The sequence below is a fragment of the Procambarus clarkii genome, chromosome 3 (assembly GCF_040958095.1).
Source record: "Procambarus clarkii isolate CNS0578487 chromosome 3, FALCON_Pclarkii_2.0, whole genome shotgun sequence".
In the NCBI taxonomy this organism is placed as follows: domain Eukaryota; kingdom Metazoa; phylum Arthropoda; class Malacostraca; order Decapoda; family Cambaridae; genus Procambarus; species Procambarus clarkii.
In genome coordinates, this window is record NC_091152.1 from 27,761,033 (window position 1) to 27,782,618 (window position 21,586).

The 21,586-nt window shown below is 48.6% G+C and overlaps 1 protein-coding gene across 5 annotated transcripts in view; it reads left to right on the top strand.

Moving 5' to 3' along the window:
* The window catches only part of LOC123760934 (uncharacterized), a 357,440-nt gene that overhangs the window by 135,708 nt on the left and 200,146 nt on the right, over positions 1–21,586 (top strand). For all 5 annotated transcript variants that reach the window (XR_011229455.1, XM_069330073.1, XM_069330069.1 and 2 more), the window contains 2 exons: positions 16,875–17,019; positions 18,295–18,428. Coding sequence is in view for 4 of the 5 variants with exons in the window: in XM_069330073.1 (XP_069186174.1) it covers positions 16,875–17,019; positions 18,295–18,428 (279 nt within the window). In the remaining variant the exon portion in view is untranslated. The remainder of the gene's footprint in view (positions 1–16,874; positions 17,020–18,294; positions 18,429–21,586) is intronic.

A 21,586-nucleotide genomic window follows, 5' to 3' on the forward strand; every position in this document is an offset into this window, starting at 1 on the left:
TCCTTAGTGCTTCTTCCATCTGTTAGGCACCGTTTAGAGTGATCCTTAAAGGTTGATCTTTCCCTTTTACATACCTGCCTATTCTCCTATAGTCGCACACACTCTTAAGGTAGTAAGACCTTCCACGAGGCCAACAATTTTATCTACTACTTTTGCTTCTTCTATAGCTCTTTCTGACCTAGATGTTATCTCCTTTTCTTTGCAACCAAAAATTATCTTGCTGCGTTGGCAGAGCCGATGCAGCTTACTTTCAGTATTGATGTTACTTCTGCACAGTTTTGCAAGTTGTCTTGTGCGTTGTTTCACCTCCGGTCTGCTCATGCGCCGGTTGAGTTGTCCAGGTCGCTTGACAGGGTGCTCTCTTATCTCTCTTCTCGGTTTGTTGAGGCCCCTTCGGTTCTGGACTGTTTCTCTAAGTCTCTTTTCTTGTTGGCATTGGCCGCTGGGGGTCTGGTCGGGGAGCTTCATGCTTTCCTCCGGCACAGGGGTTTCTGCTCATTTGGTCCTGGTGGTGGGTTTGTTCGTTGGCAACCGTCTACTTCTTTCCTGGTGAAGAATGATACTGCTGCTTTCCGGAGGGGTTCTTGGGTTGCTGATTATTAGTTCGTTAGGCTGGGGGTGCATCATTTGTTGTCTGGTTGCTAGCCTGTGGTCTATCCCCGTGCCCATGACGTTCGTAAGTTTGTTGCATTTACTGCTGTTTTTGGTAACATGTCTTGGGCTGACATTCGGGCGCGGGGTTTTTGAAAATCGAACAGGGTCCTAGCTGCGTCTTGGTGAACGTTCCTGGGCCTAGTCGGGCCTGTGTCGCTTTGGGTCGATGGTTGCAGCTAGTTGTCTCGACTTCGCGTTGAGTGAGCAGTGACCGCCTCCCGGGTAAATCCCTCTGGTTTTCATATTTTGGTAGGTAGCTACGGGGAGCTGAAGGGACTCCCGCCAGAAAACCAGCATTGAATGTAATGAAATGTCATTTTCTAGGGGAGACCCGGAGACTCTCCGGCATCCCTCCCTCCTGTCAGTGTTTTTTTCATGTATTTTGATATCCAGTCTCAGAACTGGGGTGTGGATTGCTGGTGTGGACGACTGGGGCTTCCCCTTCCACCTCTTAGGGAGGAGGGAGCTGCACATACAGCGGCGCGGCGATATGTGACGTCATGTTCAATTGCTCGTTTTTGTTTCAGGAGTTGTCTACTAATTTGGCTTTTTGTAGTAATTTTCACCAAAATAGGGGGTTTCTTTTGAGGCACCTATCTTTCTGGGTGCCTGACCCGATCAATGTCAGACATAGAATGCTTCCAACCACACGGGGGGTTTCTATAGGCCATTGCTCCTCGTGCCTCTCTGAGAGGGGGCCAGGTTCTGGCTTGTGGTCCCTGGTAGGCCCAAAGAACTCCATACACACGACTGATGCCAAAGTCTGACATTCGCAATATCAGCTTGGATAGTTCCGGGTCGCCTCCTGGTCTCGCCCATAAAATGCCATTTCATTACATTAAGCGCTGGTTTTTTTCCAAGACTTCCTTGCCCTATTGTGGCCAAAATATGCCACCTACGATTTTATTATTATTTTTCATGCAATCAGGTAACACAAATGAACACTTTCATAAGACAATTTTTTTTTTTTTTTTTTTTCTTGAGCCTGGACATGTTCCAGGCTATAATTGCAAGAGCAGCCCAGGGGGTTAAGTCTAGCCAGCCTGCGGTCTATTCTCGTACCCATGGCATTAGGAAGTTTGCTGCATTGGCTGCCATGTTTGGCAATATGTCCTCAACCCGTCCTCTTAAAAATGTCGCTTTTCGCTCATATGCACGCCATGGCCAAAAGTGGATATAATTTGAAATTAAATGACTCACAAAAGTGACGTACTGTCCCGTTTTCTGTTTGAGTTGTCCGGCCTACTTGGAAAGGTTAGGAGAGGAAACTTTCAATTAACATTTTTCATAAAAATTTGAAACTTTGAGAATTTCCTGCCCACCTAACTAACCTACTAGAGGACCCTTAACTTACTGTTGTTTAAAAAAAAAAATCCCAAATTTATTTTCATTTTTTTTTTAATTTTCAAATTACGTCCACTTTCGACCATACGGCCAAAAGTGACATTATTTTTAAGAGGACAGGTTAATGTCCTTGATATTCGGGCACGGGGGATTTTGGAGGTTGAACAGGGTCCTGGCCACCCATTATATTGTTAACGTTCCTGCTCCTGGGCATTCCTATGTTGCCTTGGGTCGCAGATTGCAGCCAGTTGTCTCGACTTCACGTTGAGGAGTGTGTGGCGGCCGCCTCCCAGGAAAGTCCCTCTTTTCTTTATCTTTGGGTAGCTCCAGTGAGTTGTCGGGGCTCCTCACAGAAAACCAAAGTTGAATGTAATGAAACATTATTTTCTAGGTGAGCCCTGGAGGCTCCTTGGTAACCCTCCCTCCCTCCAGTTGACGTTTTTTCATATTGGTTGATGCTTTGCTTTCGAACTGGAGTGCTTAGTAGCCGGCCCGGGGAGGTTCGATGCTCCCCCTTTCAGGGAGGGGAGGGCTGTGCGGAAGAGCGATGCTGCAGTGGAATGTGACGTTTGCTTGTTTGAGTGTTTCCTTGGGATTGGAAGGGGTTCTGCCTTTCTCTATCGGGTTTTTGTTGTCATTTTCTTACCATGTAGGGTTTTTGTTATGCTTACCTTTATGGGTGCTGAACCCCATTTGATGGCAGATAAGGAAAACCCCCAACCACAAGGTGGTTTTCCAGGGGCCATTGCTCCCTGCACCTCTCTGAGGGGGCCAGGTTTTGGCTCATGGTCCTTGGTAGGCTGAACTCCAAGACTAATGCCCAGATCTAATGTATATCGCACATTAGCCCGATAGCTTCAGGGAGTTTCCGGTGCTCGCCCACAAAATGGCGTTTCATACATTCAACGCTGTTTTTTTTTTTCTGAGAGAGCCCTGTTGGCTCCCTGGAGCTATCCAGGCTGATGTGCTAATGTCTGACTTTGGCATCAGTCGTGTGTATGAAGTTCTGTGGGCTTACTAGGGACCACGAGCCAGAACCTGACTTCCTCACAGAGGCACGAGGAGCAATGGCCTATAGAAACCCCCCGTGTGGTTGGAAGCATTCTATGTCTGCCATCGACTGGGTTAGGCACCCAGAAAGGTAGGCATCCCAAAACAAACTCCTATTCTGGTGAAAATTGCTACAAAACGCCGAACAAGTGGATAGAACTCCCCAAACTGAAATGAGCAAACGAGTATGATGTCACACGTCGTCGCGCCGTCGTTTGCACAGCTCCCTCCCTTAAGAGAGGGAGCCCCAGACCCCTGTGCCAGCCATCCACACCCCAGTTCTGAGGCTGATGCTATAGGCTGCGGTCGTGTGCTCTGGCTCCACTGATTGTTTCAGCACTGTGCCTTGTGTGTGTGTGGTTCTGTCTTCTAGGTGGTGCACGAGCCAGGAGTGATTCTTCAGTACTCAGGCTGCATGTGCCTAGGGCTTCCTTCCCTAGGTTCCCTGTAAGTACTGCCCTTGGGGCTTGGGGCCACCTTCTACAAGTTCCTCGTGTTCTGCCTCTGTTAGGCCGTTTACTACTCGTTTTTTGGCCTCCCTTTGTGTACTCACCTAGTTGTGTTTGCAGAGGTTGAGCTCTGGCTCTTTGGTCCCGCCTCTCAACTGTCAATCAACTGGTGTACAGATTCCTGAGCCTGTTGGGCTCTATCATATCTACATTTGAAACTGTGTATGGAGTCTGCCTCCACCACAACACTACTTAAGGCATTCCATTTGTTTAACTACCCTGACACTGAAAAAGTTCTTTCTAACGTCTCTGTGGCTCATCTGGGTACTAAGTTTCCACCTATATCCCCTTGTTCGCGTTCCACCCGCGCTAAAGAGTTTGTCTTTGTCCACCCTGTCAATTCCCCTGAGAATTTTGTAAGTGGTTATCATGTCTCCCCTTATTCTTCTGTTTTCCAGGGATGTGAGGTTCAGCTCCCTTAGCCTTTCCTCGTAACTCATTCCTCTCGGTTCCGAGACCAGTCTGGTGGCATACCTCTGAATCTTCTCTTTGTCTTGTGTTCAACTAGGTATGGACTCCAGGCTGGAGCTGCATACTCCAGGATTGGTCTTACATAAGTGGTATACAGGGTCCTGAACGATTCCTTACACAAGTTTCTAAAGGCAGTTCTTATATTGGCCAGTCTAGCATATGCCACTGATATCCTTTTCATTTTCAAAGTCCATCTGTGGCTAACTGCCAACAAACTCACCCTTAACATTGACAAAACTTTCTATATTCTGTTTGGCAATAAATCCTCTAATCAAATAAATCTCAAAATAAACAATACCTAAATTTGTAACAAATTAGATGGCAAATTCCTTGGCATTCTCATTGACCACAAGCTGAATTTCCAGGGACACATTCTAAACATATCAAAAAAAGTTTCAAAAACTGTGGGCATTCTTTCTAAGATCAGATATTATGTACCACGCCCTGCCCTGGTGACTCTCTATTACTCCCTTATCTATCCATATCTCAACTATGGTATTTGTGCTTGGGGCTCTACTACCCAAAATCACTTACGTCCTCTAATTACTCAACACAAAGCTGCTATTAGGACAATATCCAATTCTGGCCCCAGACATCACTCGGTACCCCTATTCAAATCCCTGAATATGTTAGACATTAAGTCACTGCACATTCTCTCATGTGTACTATACATATACAAAACGCTAAATTGTAATGCCAATCCTGATCTCAAAAACTTCATAGAAGGTTGTAACAGAACCCATGAGCACCACACCAGAAATAAATACAGTTTTGATATTCCTAGAGTACGACTTAATCAAACCAGAAATGCTCTACAAATCAAGGGGCCCAGGATGTGGAATGACCTTCCCAACCATGTTAAAGACAGTACCTCTCTCAACCAGTTTAAGTTAAAAACGAAGCTATACCTAATAAATTCCCTGTAACCTACCTTACCTCTCTATTGTCAACCCATGTATGTTTTTTTGTTTTTTTTTGTTTTACAAATCAACGCTGTTTTAATGTAATTTTCTGTAATAATTTGTAATTGTATTTGTGCTGTTTTTTCAACAATGTTCCCCCCTCTTTTACCTCTATTTTTATTTGTACTCAACGCATTTTTTTCTTTTTACCCATTAGTTTTAAGCTTTAGTCAGTAGTGTTTTTTCCTGCCCGAAACGCTTTGCGTAATAGTGGCTTTAGGCATTGTATGTACTAGCTCTTATCTATAAAGCCAACAAACTTTGTAAAATCTCTTTATGTATGTACCTTTGCCTAAATAAAAATTATTATTATTATTATTATTATTATTTTGATGTGGGCCTCTAGGGATAGGTTCGGTGTGATATCGATCCCCAGATCTTTCTCTCTATGTATTTGACTCTTGTAGGATTTCTCCTCCCAGATGGTACCTTGTGTTCAGCCTTCTGCTCCCTTCGCCTAATTTCATCACTTTACACTTTCCTGAGTTAAACTTTAGCAGCCATTTTCTAGACCATTCCTCCAGTTTGTCCAGGTCATCCTGTAGTCTCTGTCTATCTTCATCTGTTTTGATTCTTCTAATAATTTTTGCGTCGTCAGCAAACATTGAGAGGAATGAGTCTATACCCTCTGGAAGGTCGTTTACATATACAAGAAACAGGATGCGTCCGAGAACAGAGCCCTATGGAATCCCACTGGTGACATCTCGCCACTCTGATGCCTCCCCCCTCACTGTTACTCGCTGTTTCCTATTGCTTAGATACTCCCTTATCCACTGGCGCACCTTACCTTTGACTCCTGCCTGCTGCTCCAACTTTTGTAACAGCCTTTTGTGAGGTACTGTGTCAAAGGCTTTCTGACAGTCCAAGAAAATGCAGTCTGCCCACCCTTTTCTTTCCTGCCTAATTTGTGTTGCTTGGTCATAGAATTCTATTAGGCCTGTGAGGCACGATTTACCATCTCTGTACCTTGTACTCGCTTCCAAAAGTTTAGATCTCCATGTGTCTTCACCTCCATGTGGCTCCCCATTCTCCCAGTCTATCTTTCCATGGTTGAAATCTCCCATGATTAAGAGTTTGGATCCATTCCTGTAAGCAACTGAAGCTGCTCTCTCTATTATGTTAATGGTAGCCATGTTGTTTCTGTCGAACTCTTGTCTGGGTCTTCTGTCATTTAATGGAGGGTTGTAAATGACTGCCACTATTATCTTAGGTCCACCCATTGTCATAGTTCCTGTTAAGTAATCTCTGAATCCGTCGCAGCCTGGAATTTCCATCTCTTCAAAGCTCCAGTCCTTCCTTATCAGCAGAGCCACTCCTCCTCCTCTCCCATCTCTCTCTTTCCTTATTATATAAAAGTCCTTTGGAAACACAGCATTTGTTATGACTCCTGACAATTTTGTTTCTGTGAGTCCTATTACATCTGGGTTTTCTTCCTGCACCCTTTCTGCCAGTTCACATGCTTTGTTGGTAATCCCATCGATGTTTGAGTACATTACCTTGAAGCTCACTTTCCTATGTCCATTTTCACCCACCCTCCCCACTAGTGCAGGAAGCTGTTCCATGGGCATTGCTGCTTGGGTAGGCTCATCCTCCTGTGGGGTAGTTACCAGGGGTTCTGAGGTAGGTGGGGGTGGGGGGGAAGGAGTGTGTGCTGGGGTGTTTTGTCTCCCTTGTTACCTTAGGGTAAGGGGCAGTTTGCACTGGTGCGGGACGCACGGTGCTGTGCAGCTTGTTTTCACCATTCATCGTGGCCGGCTCTGTTTCACCTGGGTACGCTGTCCTCTTGCGGGGTTTTCTTTTTCTTTTTGTTTTCCTGCCTGGTGGGGGGGGGAGGAGCCCTCCCATGGTTGCCCCCCTGAGTATGGTTCCTGGGTACTAAATTCTCTTCAGGTGGTACCCCCGTCCTAGTTCTCAGGGTGACTCGCTGTTTTTGCTTCCATCTACTGCCTGTTGGGTCGGTGGCACCTTCAACCCGGAGTCCTGCAAGTTTTGTTGCTTGTTTGTCTCCGTTACCCTGTTTTATGCTGACTATGCGGGTGCAGGCACCACAGGCATTGCACGTTGGGTTCAGGTGGTAGCAATACGCTAGGTTGTTTGCTTCCCAGAAGCCCCGAGGCTACCCCGTTTCGGTTGTTGTGATGGGGCTTATGGGTGTTGGTCGCTTCTGTTTTGTTTCTGTCCGTGCCTCCTTGTCTTTCCCCTGTTGTGGTTTAGTCTGGTCCCCCCCCCCCCTTCCTCCCTGCATCCGGATCCTCACCGTCTGTGGGTTTAGAGTCGGGGCGGGGATTCGATGGTCTTAAGACTCGGGCGGTCTTAGGGATTTCCCCTTCCGGGGTAGCAACGGAGGCATTCGAGCCTGTTCGTCCAGCCATCTTGTATGAGTCGGCCAGTGGGCTCCCTTCCTTAGTCTTTATCCGGCTGCCACGGCTTTTTCTTGTGAGGCTGGGGCTTTGGGGTGGGGGAAGGCTCGGCCCTGGGGCCTGCCTTGGAGGTTCTTGGGGCTGCGGAGGGGCTGACTTGGGGGGGGGCCTCGAACCCGTTGGACCCTGCTGGGGTTTTTCTATCCTCTGTGCAGGGCTTGCGGTTATGGGGAGTGGAGTTTTCTTTTCCCTCCCCTCTGCGTACGAGTTGTTAGGCGTTGGCCCCCTCCCTGGGTTCGGTTCCTTGTCCCTTCAGGTCCGTCAGTTCCGTCGTATCAGTGGGTACTCCGTTTTCTCACCCTTCTTCTCTGGGACGGGACTTCTCCGTCATGTTGGGGTCATGTTCCCCTCGTATCGGGGTTCTGTATGACCTTTGGTCTTGGGTGCAACTGTGCCTTTATGAGCCTTCGTGATTTTGTGATTGCTTCTGTAGGATCTCGAAGGTTCTGGAAGGTCTTCGATTCTTCCCGTATTATTGGAACGTTTGTCGTCTTCTGGTGAGGCTTACCTCCAGTCCTTTCTAGGACTCGTTGGTCCTCTTCCGTGCTGCTGCTTGGTTTTTGGTACCGTCTCGTTTTTTGTAATTATATCTTCTCTCCGTGCTCTGTCTCGGCACTGTTGATATTCCTTAATATTCTTAGTTGGCGCCTCCCTGCCGGGCGGGTTGTGCGGTTTGGACCTCATGTGTCCTGCGCATGCGCCGTGGGAATTTATTTTATGGATGGTGTATGCAAGTGTTGGTATTCCACGTCCTTTTCTCTAGGGTGCTTCGCCTCTTTCGCTCCTTTTTATCTCTCCAGTCCAGGCCTTGTAGATACTGTGGGTGTTCTGGATTACCGATATGGGGCAGACTCCTAGTTTTTCTCTGCATACGGGTGTGGGGTGCCACATTCACCTCTAACCTTCTTTTCTCCTGCATGTGCGGCTCTGGCCCTTCTTCCACCAGCGGTGCTCCCGGAATATTCGTGGCTACGATGTGTTGTGACACGTTAGTGCTTATGCTCTGCAGGTGAGTTTGAGGTCGGGCATCTCTTTCGGCAAGACGCTGGTTCATAGTTCTTGGATGAGTGTTGGGGGATTGGTTGTGGCGTTTTGTTTGGCCCATGGCGTGCTTCTTCATGTGGGCTTCCTTGTTCGTCTGTGTTATTTGTTACACGGTGGGGGCACGGTCTCGTTTTTCGTGATCTTATCTTGGACACTCATTCCTTGACCGTCATGCAGTGCCTGGCTGAGCCCTTCCATATATCTGGAAGTGCCTTCCATGTGCCTATGAGCCCTTATCTTTCATTATTTTGACAGAAACTTGGCTAAATAAAGACTATACCCAACTCTACAACTTAGCTGGTTATGAAGCCATTCATAACTGTAGGCCTAATGAAAAAGGTGGTGGCACAGCTATATATTACCGAGATACATTTATCTGCAACAGTGTTATTAGTGACAGAGATGACTACTGTGAATATACTTTTGCTCAGTTTACAATTAAATCCTTTAAATCCTCTGACTATTGGATCCATCTATAGATTTCCCAATACTAACATAGCTTCTTTCTCAGACAACCTAAGGAATCTTATTATACCTTACCTTGAGGTTACCTTGAGGTGCTACCGGGGCTTAGCGTCCTCGCGGCCCGGTCGTCGACCAAGGCCTCCTGGTTGCCGGACTGATCAACCAGGCTGTTGGACGCGGCTGCTCGCAGCCTGACGTATGAGTCACAGCCTGGTTGATCAGGTATCCTTTGGAGGTGTTTATCCAGTTCTCTCTTGAACACTGTGAGGGGTCGGCCAGTTATGCCCCTTATGTGTAGTGGAAGCGTGTTGAACAGTCTTGGACCTCTGATGTTGATAGAGTTCTCTCTCAGAGTACCAGTTGCACCTCTGTTTTTCAACGGGGGTATTCTGCACATCCTGCCATGTCTTCTGGTCTCATGTGATGTTATTTCTGTGTGCAGGTTTGGGACCAGCCCCTCTAATATTTTCCACGTGTAAATTATTATGTACCTCTCCCGCCTGCGCTCAAGGGAGTACAGTTTTAGGCTCTTTAGTCGGTCCCAATAGTTCAGATGTTTTACTGAGTGGATTCTAGCAGTAAAGGATCTCTGCACGCTCTCCAGGTCAGCAATTTCTCCAGCTTTGAAAGGTGCTGTCATTGTGCAGCAGTACTCTACTCTAGAGAGCACAAGCGTTTTAAAAAGTATCATCATCGGTATAGCATCTCTAGTGTGAAAAGTTCTCGTTATCCAACCTGTCATTTTTCTTGCAGTTGTGACGGCTACTTTATTGTGTTCTTTAAAGGTAAGGTCTTCCGACATGAGTACACCCAGATCCTTTACATTGCCTTTTCGTTCTATGTTATGATTTGCCTGAGTTTTGTACGTGGTTTCCGTTTTTATATTTTCATTTTTTCCATAGCGCATGAGCTGGAACTTATCTTCGTTAAACACCATATTATTTTCTGTAGCCCATAGAAAGACCTGATCTACATCTGACTGGAGGTTCGCCGTGTCCTCTATGTTGCCTACTCTCATGAAGATCCTAGTGTCATCTGCAAAGGATGATACAGTGCTATAGGTTGTGTTCTTGTCTATGTCCGAAATGAGGATGAGAAAAAGTACTGGAACAAGCACAGTACCCTGGGGGACTGAGCTCTTCACGGTTGATGGGCTGGATTTTATTTTGTTGACTATTACACATTGGGTTCTGTTGGTCAGGAAATTGTAGATCCATCTGCCTATTTTGCCGGTAATTCCTTTTGAACGCATTTTATGTGCAATAACACCATGGTCACATTTATCAAAAGCTTTTGCGAAATCTGTGTAAATTACATCCGCGTTATGTTTGTCTTCCATAGCATCTAATGCCATATCATTATCATCTAATGCCATATCATAGCAAACCACCAAAAAGCAAGAAACTTTCTTTTAGGCTACACAGTGAATCAGCTTTAGGCAATCTTACAGTTGCACTTCACAATATTAACTGGGATTCTGAATTCAATAATACCCAGGATATAAATTCATTAGCTAACCTCTTCCTCTCCAAAATTCTAAGCCTCTACAGCCTTCATTGTCCTCTTCTTACCAAGCAAGTAACTGACGAAAGATTAAACAATCCATGGCTCACGAGTGGCATTCTCAACTCAATCAACAAGAAACATGAATATGAAAGAAACTTAGGATTGGCCTAGTTTCAAAGGAAGTAGCTAAAAGGTACTCATCAATGCTTACCAGTATCATAAGAAAGGCAAAACTTGCATATTATGTGAATAGATTCAATGAAGCAAAAGGCAACATGAAAAGCACTTGGAAAACAATCTCTAGTATCCTTGGAACTAAACAACACTCACATAACCAAATAAAACTCTACAAGGATGGGGATATACCGTCAACTGATTTAGAAATGGCAAATGAATTTAATAGTTTCTTTTCATCGGTTGGTGCTAATCTTGCCAGTAAAATCCCACAGACTCAGACACATATTAACACATATCTCTCAGGCAGCTATCCAAACTCTCTTCTTCTTTCACCAATCAGCCCGGCAGATGTTGTGTCCATCATACACTCTCTAAAAACCAAGGCAGGGAACACCATTGAAATTCCGTCCATTGTGTACAAGAGAGCCTCCCATGCCCTTGCCCCACCCATAGCACTACTGTTCAACAAATCTATAGAGTGTCACACCTTCCCTCATATCCTCAAAAAAGCAAGAGTAACGCCAGTCCATAAAGGAGGCAATCCGGCGGACATAAACAATTATAGACCAATATCAAATCTACCCATTCTATCAAAAATATTTGAAAAAATGATTTACAAACAGCTCTATTCCTACCTTGTAAAATTCGACATACTCAGGCCCTGCCAGTTTGGCTTCCGGTCCCAAAAGAGCACCAACGATGCAATCATTAGTCTCCTTGACGTTATCTATTCAGCCCTTGACAAAAATGAGTTTCCGATTGGACTCTTCATTGACCTAAGAAAAGCCTTTGATACTGTTAATCACAACTACCTCTTACTTAAACTCCAGCATTATGGAATCCGAGGCCTTGCCCTTGACTATATCCGATCCTATCTTAGTGACAGACACCAATATGTAACCATCAATGATACAACTTCTTCCACTCTACCAATTACCGTTAGAGTGCCACAGGGCAGTATCTTAGGACCTCTTTTATTTCTTGTATATATAAACGATCTGCCTAATGTGTCTAATATTCTCAAACCTATATTGTTTGCTGACGATACTACCCTTATCTATTCAGACCTCAACCCACATACACTAAATAATGTTGTGAATAATGAATTAAAAAAAGTCCACTTATGGATGTCAATGAACAAACTAACATTAAACATCGAAAAGACTTACTACATCTTATTTGGAAGCAAATCATCAAATGCAATTCGGCTATAGATAGACAACATTAATATCAGTAATAAAAATGATGGCAAGTTTCTTGGCCTATTCCTAGACAAGAGACTCAACTTCAGCACCCACATTCAACACATAACTAAGAAAGTCTCTAAGACAGTTGGTTTACTCTCCAAAATCAGATATTATGTTCCTAACTCTGCTCTCCTCTCACTATATTATGCACTAATCTACCCCTATCTTAATTATTGTATGTGTGCATGGGGATCTACCACTGCAAACCACCTTAAGCCCATCATTACGCAGCAAAAATCTGCTATCAGAATAATAAATAACTCTGCTTTCAGACAACACTCGGCTCCCTTGTTTAAATCCCTAAACTTGCTAAATAAATTAACTCCCTACACACATTCTCTTGTGTCAACTACATTTACAAAACCCTGTTTTTAAATCAAACCATGCTCTGAAACTCTCCCTGGACAGATGTAATAGGACCCATTATCACCACACCAGAAATAAATATCTCTTTGATATCCCCAGGGTCAAACTTAACACTTTCGCCCGGCATGACGCAGCATTGCGTCATCCGTTTACTGTCGGTAATACCGGGGATGACGCAGCATTGCGTCATCCACTTTAAATAATCGCCAAAAATCAGGTTTTTATCCGATTTTTTGGGGACTGGTTTTAAAATGTGCGCCGATGTCTTCCCATTTTCTTTGTTGAGCCTCTTGGCCCTCAGGTGGCTTGGCACACGCCATGGGCCCATTGTTTTCGCTCCACTGTTGTGACCAATGTCGCCTACCCTCGCATCTCAAACGTGTGAACATTTTGGCTATTTTCCGTGGCTATATTTCTTACTGCGGCTTTAGAAACTATCTACTTTTACTCCACGTTGGATAGTGATCATGAACAAGGCCCTTCCAGGAAGAAAATTGCGAAAGAAAGGCTTGAAAAATGGAGGGAATTGGGAGTGTAGCTGGAAGGCGTCTGAGCGCTCACTCGCGGCTAACGCGTGGTCCGTCTTCAACTCTTCGGCGGTTGGAGCGTGACCAGGTTTTATATTTTATATGCTAATGTTCCTCTAGAGAATTCTATTGCGAACCCATTGAGACCAAAATGAAAGACCTAGGACAAAAATTGAGGTGACCAGAGTGAAAATAGTGAAAACATTTTATCGCGTTTGCGCGCTCCTGGGTAACTCGTTCGCACTTTCTGTTTGCTGTGGGTAATTAGCCGGGCTTTTGGAGTTTATATGCATTTAGTGCTGCAGAGAATTCTATTGCGAACACAATGATACCAAATTTAATCTCGTAGGACGAGAATTAAGGTGACAAAGTTGAAGAGAGCATACACTTTTCAGAATTTACGTGCGCTCCCGTGACACCCTGGGTCCCATATCGCACAGTTGAGGGGTAGCGCGCGGGGTGAGCGAAAGTGTTAATCTGTGTAAACACTCTATGCAAATTAAGGGACCTAGTCTATGGAACTCACTCCCTAGTGAATTGAAAAACTGAAACTTTTGCCTTATTTAAAAGCAAAACCAAAAAGTACCTAATTTCATCTTCTTAGTTTCCTACACTGAGCTTTAAATTTGCTCTGTACCTAGTGTTACCCAATCTCCTAATTTTTATGTAGTATCAAACAACCTTATCTTTGTGTTCATTGCTGCCTTCTTTTATGTACTAGCCATATGCTGTATTGTGACTACCAATTTTTGTCAACTACCATTCAAGCTGTCATTGCAATCAATCTTAGCTACCTATGTGCTTTAATATACTGTACCTACAATTTTCTCTCATCTTCTTTTTTTCATTCCATGTAACTGTTATCATTTTTTTTTGTCTATAAATTTTTGCAAGTATTTACCTACTTAAAATTTTCTTAGATGAAGGACCTGCCCGAAACGCTGCGCGTACTAGTGGCTTTACAAGACTGTAATTACCATATTATGTATCCTCACACTCCCAATGTACCTTCTTGTATATGCATAAATAAATAAATAAATAAATATACATTGGCTTCTCTGTGTGTGGTAGGTCATGTCCCATTGTTCTCGCTTGCTGCCTGTCTTCTTCGTTCCTCATCTTCCTTCTACACTCTTGTCCCTAGCTACTGGTGCTTGGGCTGTTTTTCTGGTCTTTTCCTTACATTTTTCTGTTGTTCTCCTTCTCTCCTACACATTGTCGTGTGTTTTAGTATGTGCTGCTTGGCTCTACTAATGCTAGGTTGGACTTTGTCCATGCTCAGTTCCCTGCTTTTACACTGCCCCTGTGTTCGGTTCTGGTCCCGAGTTTTCTTCTTCTCCGTGTTTGGCACTTCCAGCTTATGGGTTGCCCTGTATGCAAGGGAATGTAGCTTCTGTTCTTCCTCCTGCCCCTGCAGCTTCTTTTCGTTGGCCGGGAAATGCTAGGCTTCGGGTCCTGGCTCCGGCCTTTTTCTTTGTTTCTTTTTGGGTGGTGCATTTTTGTTTTTGTGCTGTTCATGTCCTGGTTTGTTTTCTTCATACCTTCTTCGGTATTGCATGCTTCGTTCTGCCCTGTTGGGGCTGCATTCTCCGCTCCTGTGGGCTGCTGTGTCCCTGCTTTTCGCTTCGCGTTTCGGTTCGCGGTGCTTGCTTCCTTGGCCTCGGCCTGGGCCCGGGCCCTGACTCTTCGTTTTTCATCGCAATTTTGTCCTTGCTGTTTGCGGCTTCTGCGTTTTGCCTTTTTTCTGGTCCTTCAGGAGTCTCGGGGGGGAGCGATTCTGTTCACCCGGATTGGTTCTTTCCTGGTTTGCCGGGTTTCCTGGCTTGTCCTGCCAGTTGGCATTTTCACGATCTCGCGGTGTCACTTCTCACGAGTGTTGTGTCAGAACCACAGTGTTTCCGATCTCTTGGCAAGCTCACTAGCATTGGGAAGTTTTCTGTATGGCAAACGTTCCATCTGGTTCCTTGCCGGCTTGGGTTTCCTGCTCTGCTTGCTCGGTGTTCGCATCTGAGGTTATCCCGCGGCTCCACCTCTTTCTATGCTCAATCGGTCCATGGTGGGGCTGGTTCGGTTCTGCCTTGAGTCGCTCACCATCTGTTGGTGATCAGGTGACTTCGTTGATGGTGTCCCACCTGCGTGCTTCGTCTCGGTGGCGGTGTGGGTATTTGCGACGGTCCTTTCTTCTCCTTTTTCCTCTTTATCCCTTACTGTGTTTGCTGCGTTTTGTTGGAGTGGTCTTGCCCTTCTCTTGTGGGGGTTCAGGGCCATCATCTTACCACATACTGTCGCCTTGTCTTGTGTGGCACTGGCAGAGCTGCTCCAGGTTGCTTCAGATTTGATGTTCCCTCTGCACCAATTCACAAGCTGTCTCTGGCGTAATTCACCTCCAGCCTGCTCTTGCGCTGCTTGTGCCGTCATGGTTCTTGGATTGGGTGCTCTCTTCTTTTCTTCTCGGTTTGTTGTGGCCCCTTCGGTTCTGGATTGTTTTCGGAGGCTCTTTTTCGTGTTGGCATTGGCCTCGGGGGGTCGGGTCGGGGTGCTTCATGCTTTCCTCCGGCGCCGGGGTTTGGTTCTTTTGGTTCTCCTGATAGATTTGTTCACTTGCAGACATCTCCTTCTTTTCTGTCAATGACTGATGCGGCTGATTTCTGGAGGGGTCCTTGGGTTGTTGATGCTTGGTTGGTCTGGCCGCGGGTGCATCATGTGTTGTTCGGTTGTGGCGTTTCGCCGTCCTTTGTGTGCCATGGCTGCTGTAACCTGGGTCACACTTTGGGTTGTTCCTGTCAATTTCCTTCTTCCCTGTTCCAGGGTACGGTTCTCTCGGGTCGTTCGTGGGATGGTTAGGTCCTGCCAGCCTGCTGTCTATCCCCGTGCCCACGTTGTTCGTAGGTTGGCTATGCGTGCCTTCGTTGATGTTCCTGGGCTTTGTCGGGCCTGTATGGCTTAGGTTGGCAGTTGCAATCTTTTGTCTCTACTTCACGCTTGGGAGTTAGCGACTTCCGCCACCTGGGTTAGATCCCTCTTGTTTTTGTCTTTGGGTAGGTAGCTCCGGGGAACCAATGGGGCTTTCCCCAGAAAACCAGAGTTGAATTTTTTTTTTTTTTTTTTTTTGAGATATATACAAGAGTTGTTACATTCTTGTAGAGCCACTAGTACGCGTAGCGTTTCGGGCAGGTCCCTGGAATACGATCCCCTGCCGCGAAGAATCGTTTTTTCATCCAAGTACTCATTTTACTGTTGCGTTAAACAGAGGCTACAGTTAAGGAATTGCGCCCAGTAAATCCTCCCCGGCCAGGATACGAACCCATGACATAGCGCTTGCGGAACGCGATGCCAGGCGAGTGTCTTACCACTGCACCACGGAGACTGTAGATGAATGTTATGAAATGCCATTTTCTAGGTGAGACCCGGAGGCTTCCCGGCAACCCTCCCTCCAGTCGGTGGTTTTTCACGTGTTTTTGATATCCAGCCTCAGAACTGGGGTGTGGATGGCCATCGCGGGATTCTGGGGCTCCCCCTTCCCCCTCCCGGAGAGGGAAGAGCTACGCAGATGGCGGCGCGACGACGTGACGTCATATTCGGTTGCTCGTTTCTGTTTGGGGAGTTCTATCCACTTGTTCGGGTTTTTGTAGCAATTTTCACCAGAATAGGGGTTTGTTTTGGGACGCCTACCTTTCTGGGTGCCTAAACCTGGTCGATGGCAGACATAGAATGCTTCCAACCACACGGGGTTTTTATAGGCCATTGCTCCTCGCACCTCTCTGAGGGGGTCAGATTCTGGCTTGTGGTGCCCGGTAGGCCCACAGAACTCCATACACATGACTGATGCCAAAGTCTGATATTAGCATATCAGCCTGGATAGCTCCGGGGAGCCTCCAGGTCTCACCTAGAAAATGGAGTTTCATTACATTCAACTCTGGTATTTTGCATTTAGAATTGTATATGAATTACTTTGGTTCTTGCTAATGGTAATCAGTTACTTGTACAGTACTGCATCCAGTAAATTTCTCTCAAAATATTGGAAAAACAACGTTTGTATTATTACATTTAATATTTTAGGTAATTTTTTGATCATGTAGTTACTGTCAGAGGACTAGAAAGACATTGACGAGTTTTTTTTTTTGTACGGCAGAAGCGAGCATCTGTGCAACAAATGTCAGTCCAACCACCTCAACCTGCAAAAGGAGTGAGCGGTGTAAAACTGGGAATGTTTTATAAAAGTTTCCCCACGGGAAGCCTCGAGAAGGAAATAATTGATTCAACCGTCCCTATTATTGGTGAGTGTTTTGTGTCATTCTCTTTACTTTTAAACCTAAGCCAGTCAGTAGGGTTAGCAGGAACGTCATAATGGGAGTCATTTGTGGTTGTTTGTGAACCTCACTAGACCTGGGTGGGAATCCTTAAGAGTGAGATTATTGGTCACTGTTCCTTCATTGTATAATGCCTGTTTGTGCCTTCACCCACCACTTCAGTTTCCTCTCCTCGTCATCACTGTTCTTGTCTGATCGGAGACATTCCAGTGTTCATCCTCTTAGGATCTCTGTTTCACCTGACTGGTTCTCTTGAGAGTTGGGTCAATATTTGTTAATATAATTAGGCTAGTAATTTGGGCCAGTGACTTGTTGGTACTCACTGCTGGGTACTTACCCAGCAGTAAGTACCCTGGGTATTGACCTTGGCTAAGCAGTGCCTGGACCAGAGATGTCACCCAGTGACCTGATCCAAGAACCTTAGCCAATGACCTGGATCAATGATCTGGGAGAGTAATCTCGGCCAGTGACCTGGTCCAATAACCTTGGCGAGTAACCTCAACCAGTGACCTGACTACCTACCTGTTGAAGATTCCTGAAATCAGTGTCTCTGCAGCCTGGTCTCTGACCAGGCCTACATGTTTCTGGTCTGATCCACCACGCTGTTTGATGCAGCTGCTCGCAGCCTTACCTTACCTTGAGGTTACCTTGAGGTGCTTCCGGGGCTTAGCGTCCCCGCAGCCTGGTCGTCGACCAGGCCTCCTGGTTGCTGGACTGATCAACCAGGCTGTTGGACGTGGCTGCTTGCAGCCTGACGTATGAGTCACAGCCTGGTTGATCAGGTATCCTTTGGAGGTGCTTATCCAGTTCTCTCTTGAACACTGTGAGGGGGATTGCCAGTTATGCCCCTTATGTGTAGTGGAAGCATGTTGAACAGTCTCGGGCCTCTGATGTTGATAGAGTTCTCTCTCAGAGTACCTGTTTCAGAGTTACCTGTAAGCCTTGTGAAAGTCACAGCCTGGTTGATCAGATATCCTTTGAAGGTGTTTGTCGAGTTATCTTTTTGAACACAGAGATTGGCCAGTTAGGCTCTGTATGAGTAGGGGAAGAGTGTTGAAAAGTCTTGGCCCTTTGATGTTGATGCTTATTGCACTTCTGTTCTTCAGTAGGGGTGTTTTGCACATCCTGTCATGACTTCTGGTCTTATGTGGAGAAAGGGTGGCGGGCCGCGCGTGGGAAGGGTGGTTGCCTGCATGTTTGACACCTTTGCTCTAGTGTAAAGAACACATTTTGGTGTTGCAGGTGTGAGCTTCATTTTCAAGGAGATTTACTACAACCAGATGACTTTCTCGTGCCAACTTTGCCAGATGAGTCGCATCAACCAGGAGAATATGCTCACCCACCTCAAGTCATACGAGCACACCAACAGATATGTGGTAAGATGCTTTGCCTTTAGTACACATGGCAGAAGTCAAATAGGTATGATCTTAAGCACATTATGCTACACTGTACCTTTGCCTGGGTATCTGGAGCCTCATATACCGGACTGGCAGTCGATGGAACTGTAGGTCGGTATTGGGTTTGTTTTGGCATCAGGGAGGGCCCCTCACATGGCAAGCAGGCTGCCCACCTCTATTGTCTCCCCCCACACCCTCACTGTTGCTCTCCCCCCACACCCTCACTGTTGCTCTCCCCCCACACCCTCACTGTTGCTCTCCCCCCCCCACACCCTCACTGTTGCTCTCCCCCCCCCACACCCTCACTGTTGCTCTCCCCCCCCCCCACACCCTCACTGTTGCTCTCCCCCCCACACCCTCACTGTTGCTCTCCCCCCCCCCACACCCTCACTGTTGCTCTCCCCCCCCCAACACCCTCACTGTTGCTCTCCCCCCCCACACCCTCACTGTTGCTCTCCCCCCCACACCCTCACTGTTGCTCTCCCCCCCCCCACACCCCTCACTGTTGCTCTCCCCCCCCACCCTCACTGTTGCTCTCCCCCCCCACACCCTCACTGTTGCTCTCCCCCCCCACACCCTCACTGTTGCTCTCCCCCCCCCCACACCCTCACTGTTGCTCTCCCCCCCCACACCCTCACTGTTGCTCTCCCCCCCACACCCTCACTGTTGCTCTCCCCCCCCACACCCCTCACTGTTGCTCTCCACCCCACACCCTCACTGTTGCTCTCCCCCCACACCCTCACTGTTGCTCTCCCCCCACACCCTCACTGTTGCTCTCCCCCCCACACCCTCACTGTTGCTCTCCCCCCCACACCCTCACTGTTGCTCTCCCCCCACACCCTCACTGTTGCTCTCCCCCCCCCACACCCCTCACTGTTGCTCTCCCCCCCCCTCACACCCTCACTGTTGCTCTCCCCCCTCACACCCTCACTGTTGCTCTCCCCCACACACCCTCACTGTTGCTCTCCCCCCCCCACCCTCACTGTTGCTCTCCCCCCCACACCCTCACTGTTGCTCTCCCCCCACACCCTCACTGTTGCTCTCCCCCCACACCCCTCACTGTTGCTCTCCCCCCACACCCTCACTGTTGCTCTCCCCCCCCCACACCCCTCACTGTTGCTCTCCCCCCCCCTCACACCCTCACTGTTGCTCTCCCCCCCCCTACACCCTCACTGTTGCTCTCCCCCCCACACCCTCACTGTTGCTCTCCCCCCCACACCCTCACTGTTGCTCTCCCCCCCCACACCCTCACTGTTGCTCTCTCCCCACACCCTCACTGTTGCTCTCCCCCCCCACACCCTCACTGTTGCTCTCCCCCCCTCACACCCTCACTGTTGCTCTCCCCCCCTCACCCTCACTGTTGCTCTCCCCCCCTCACACCCTCACTGTTGCTCTCCCCCCCACACCCTCACTGTTGCTCTCCCCCCCTCACCCTCACTGTTGCTCTCCCCCCCACACCCTCACTGTTGCTCTCCCCCCCCACACCCTCACTGTTGCTCTCCCCCCCACACCCTCACTGTTGCTCTCCCCCCCACACCCTCACTGTTGCTCTCCCCCCCCCACACCCTCACTGTTGCTCTCCCCCCCACACCCTCACTGTTGCTCTCCCCCCACACCCTCACTGTTGCTCTCCCCCCCACACCCTCACTGTTGCTCTCCCCCCCCCCACACCCTCACTGTTGCTCTCCCCCCTCACACCCTCACTGTTGCTCTCCCCCCCCACACCCTCACTGTTGCTCTCCCCCCCACACCCTCACTGTTGCTCTCCCCCCCACACCCTCACTGTTGCTCTCCCCCCCTCACACCCTCACTGTTGCTCTCCCCCCCCTACACCCTCACTGTTGCTCTCCCCCCCACACCCTCACTGTTGCTCTCCCCCCACACCCTCACTGTTGCTCTCCCCCCCACCCTCACTGTTGCTCTCCCCCCACACCCTCACTGTTGCTCTCCCCCCCCCACACCCTCACTGTTGCTCTCCCCCCCCACACCCTCACTGTTGCTCTCCCCCCCACACCCTCACTGTTGCTCTCCCCCCCCACACCCTCACTGTTGCTCTCCCCCCCCTCACACCCTCACTGTTGCTCTCCCCCCCACACCCCTCACTGTTGCTCTCTCCCCCCCACACCCTCACTGTTGCTCTCCCCCCCCACACCCTCACTGTTGCTCTCCCCCCCACACCCTCACTGTTGCTCTCCCCCCCACACCCTCACTTGTTGCTCTCCCCCCCTCACACCCTCACTTGTTGCTCTCCCCCCCCTCACACCCCTCACTGTTGCTCTCCCCCCCTCACACCCTCACTGTTGCTCTCCCCCCCACACCCTCACTGTTGCTCTCCCCCCACACCCTCACTGTTGCTCTCCCCCCCCCACACCCTCACTGTTGCTCTCCCCCCCACCCCTCACTGTTGCTCTCCCCCCCACACCCTCACTGTTGCTCTCCCCCCCCACCCTCACTGTTGCTCTCCCCCCCCACCCTCACTGTTGCTCTCCCCCCCCTCACACCCTCACTGTTGCTCTCCCCCCCCCTCACACCCTCACTGTTGCTCTCCCCCCACACCCTCACTGTTGCTCTCCCCCCACACCCTCACTGTTGCTCTCCCCCCCACACCCTCACTGTTGCTCTCCCCCCCACACCCTCACTGTTGCTCTCCCCCCCACACCCTCACTGTTGCTCTCCCCCCTCCACACCCTCACTGTTGCTCTCCCCCCCTCACACCCTCACTGTTGCTCCTCCTCCCCCCCTCACACCCTCACTGTTGCTCTCCCCCCCCTCACACCCTCACTGTTGCTCTCCCCCCCCCTCACACCCTCACTGTTGCTCTCCCCCCCACACCCTCACTGTTGCTCTCCCCCCCACACCCTCACTGTTGCTCTCCCCATCCACACCCTCACTGTTGCTCTCACACCCTCACTGGTTGCTCTCCCCCCACACCCTCACTGTTGCTCTCCCCCCCCTCACACCCTCACTGTTGCTCTCCCCCCCCTCACACCCTCACTGTTGCTCTCCCCCCCACACCCTCACTGTTGCTCTCCCCCCCACACCCTCACTGTTGCTCTCCCCCCCCCCTCACACCCTCACTGTTGCTCTCCCCCCCCTCACACCCTCACTGTTGCTCTCCCCCCCACACCCTCACTGTT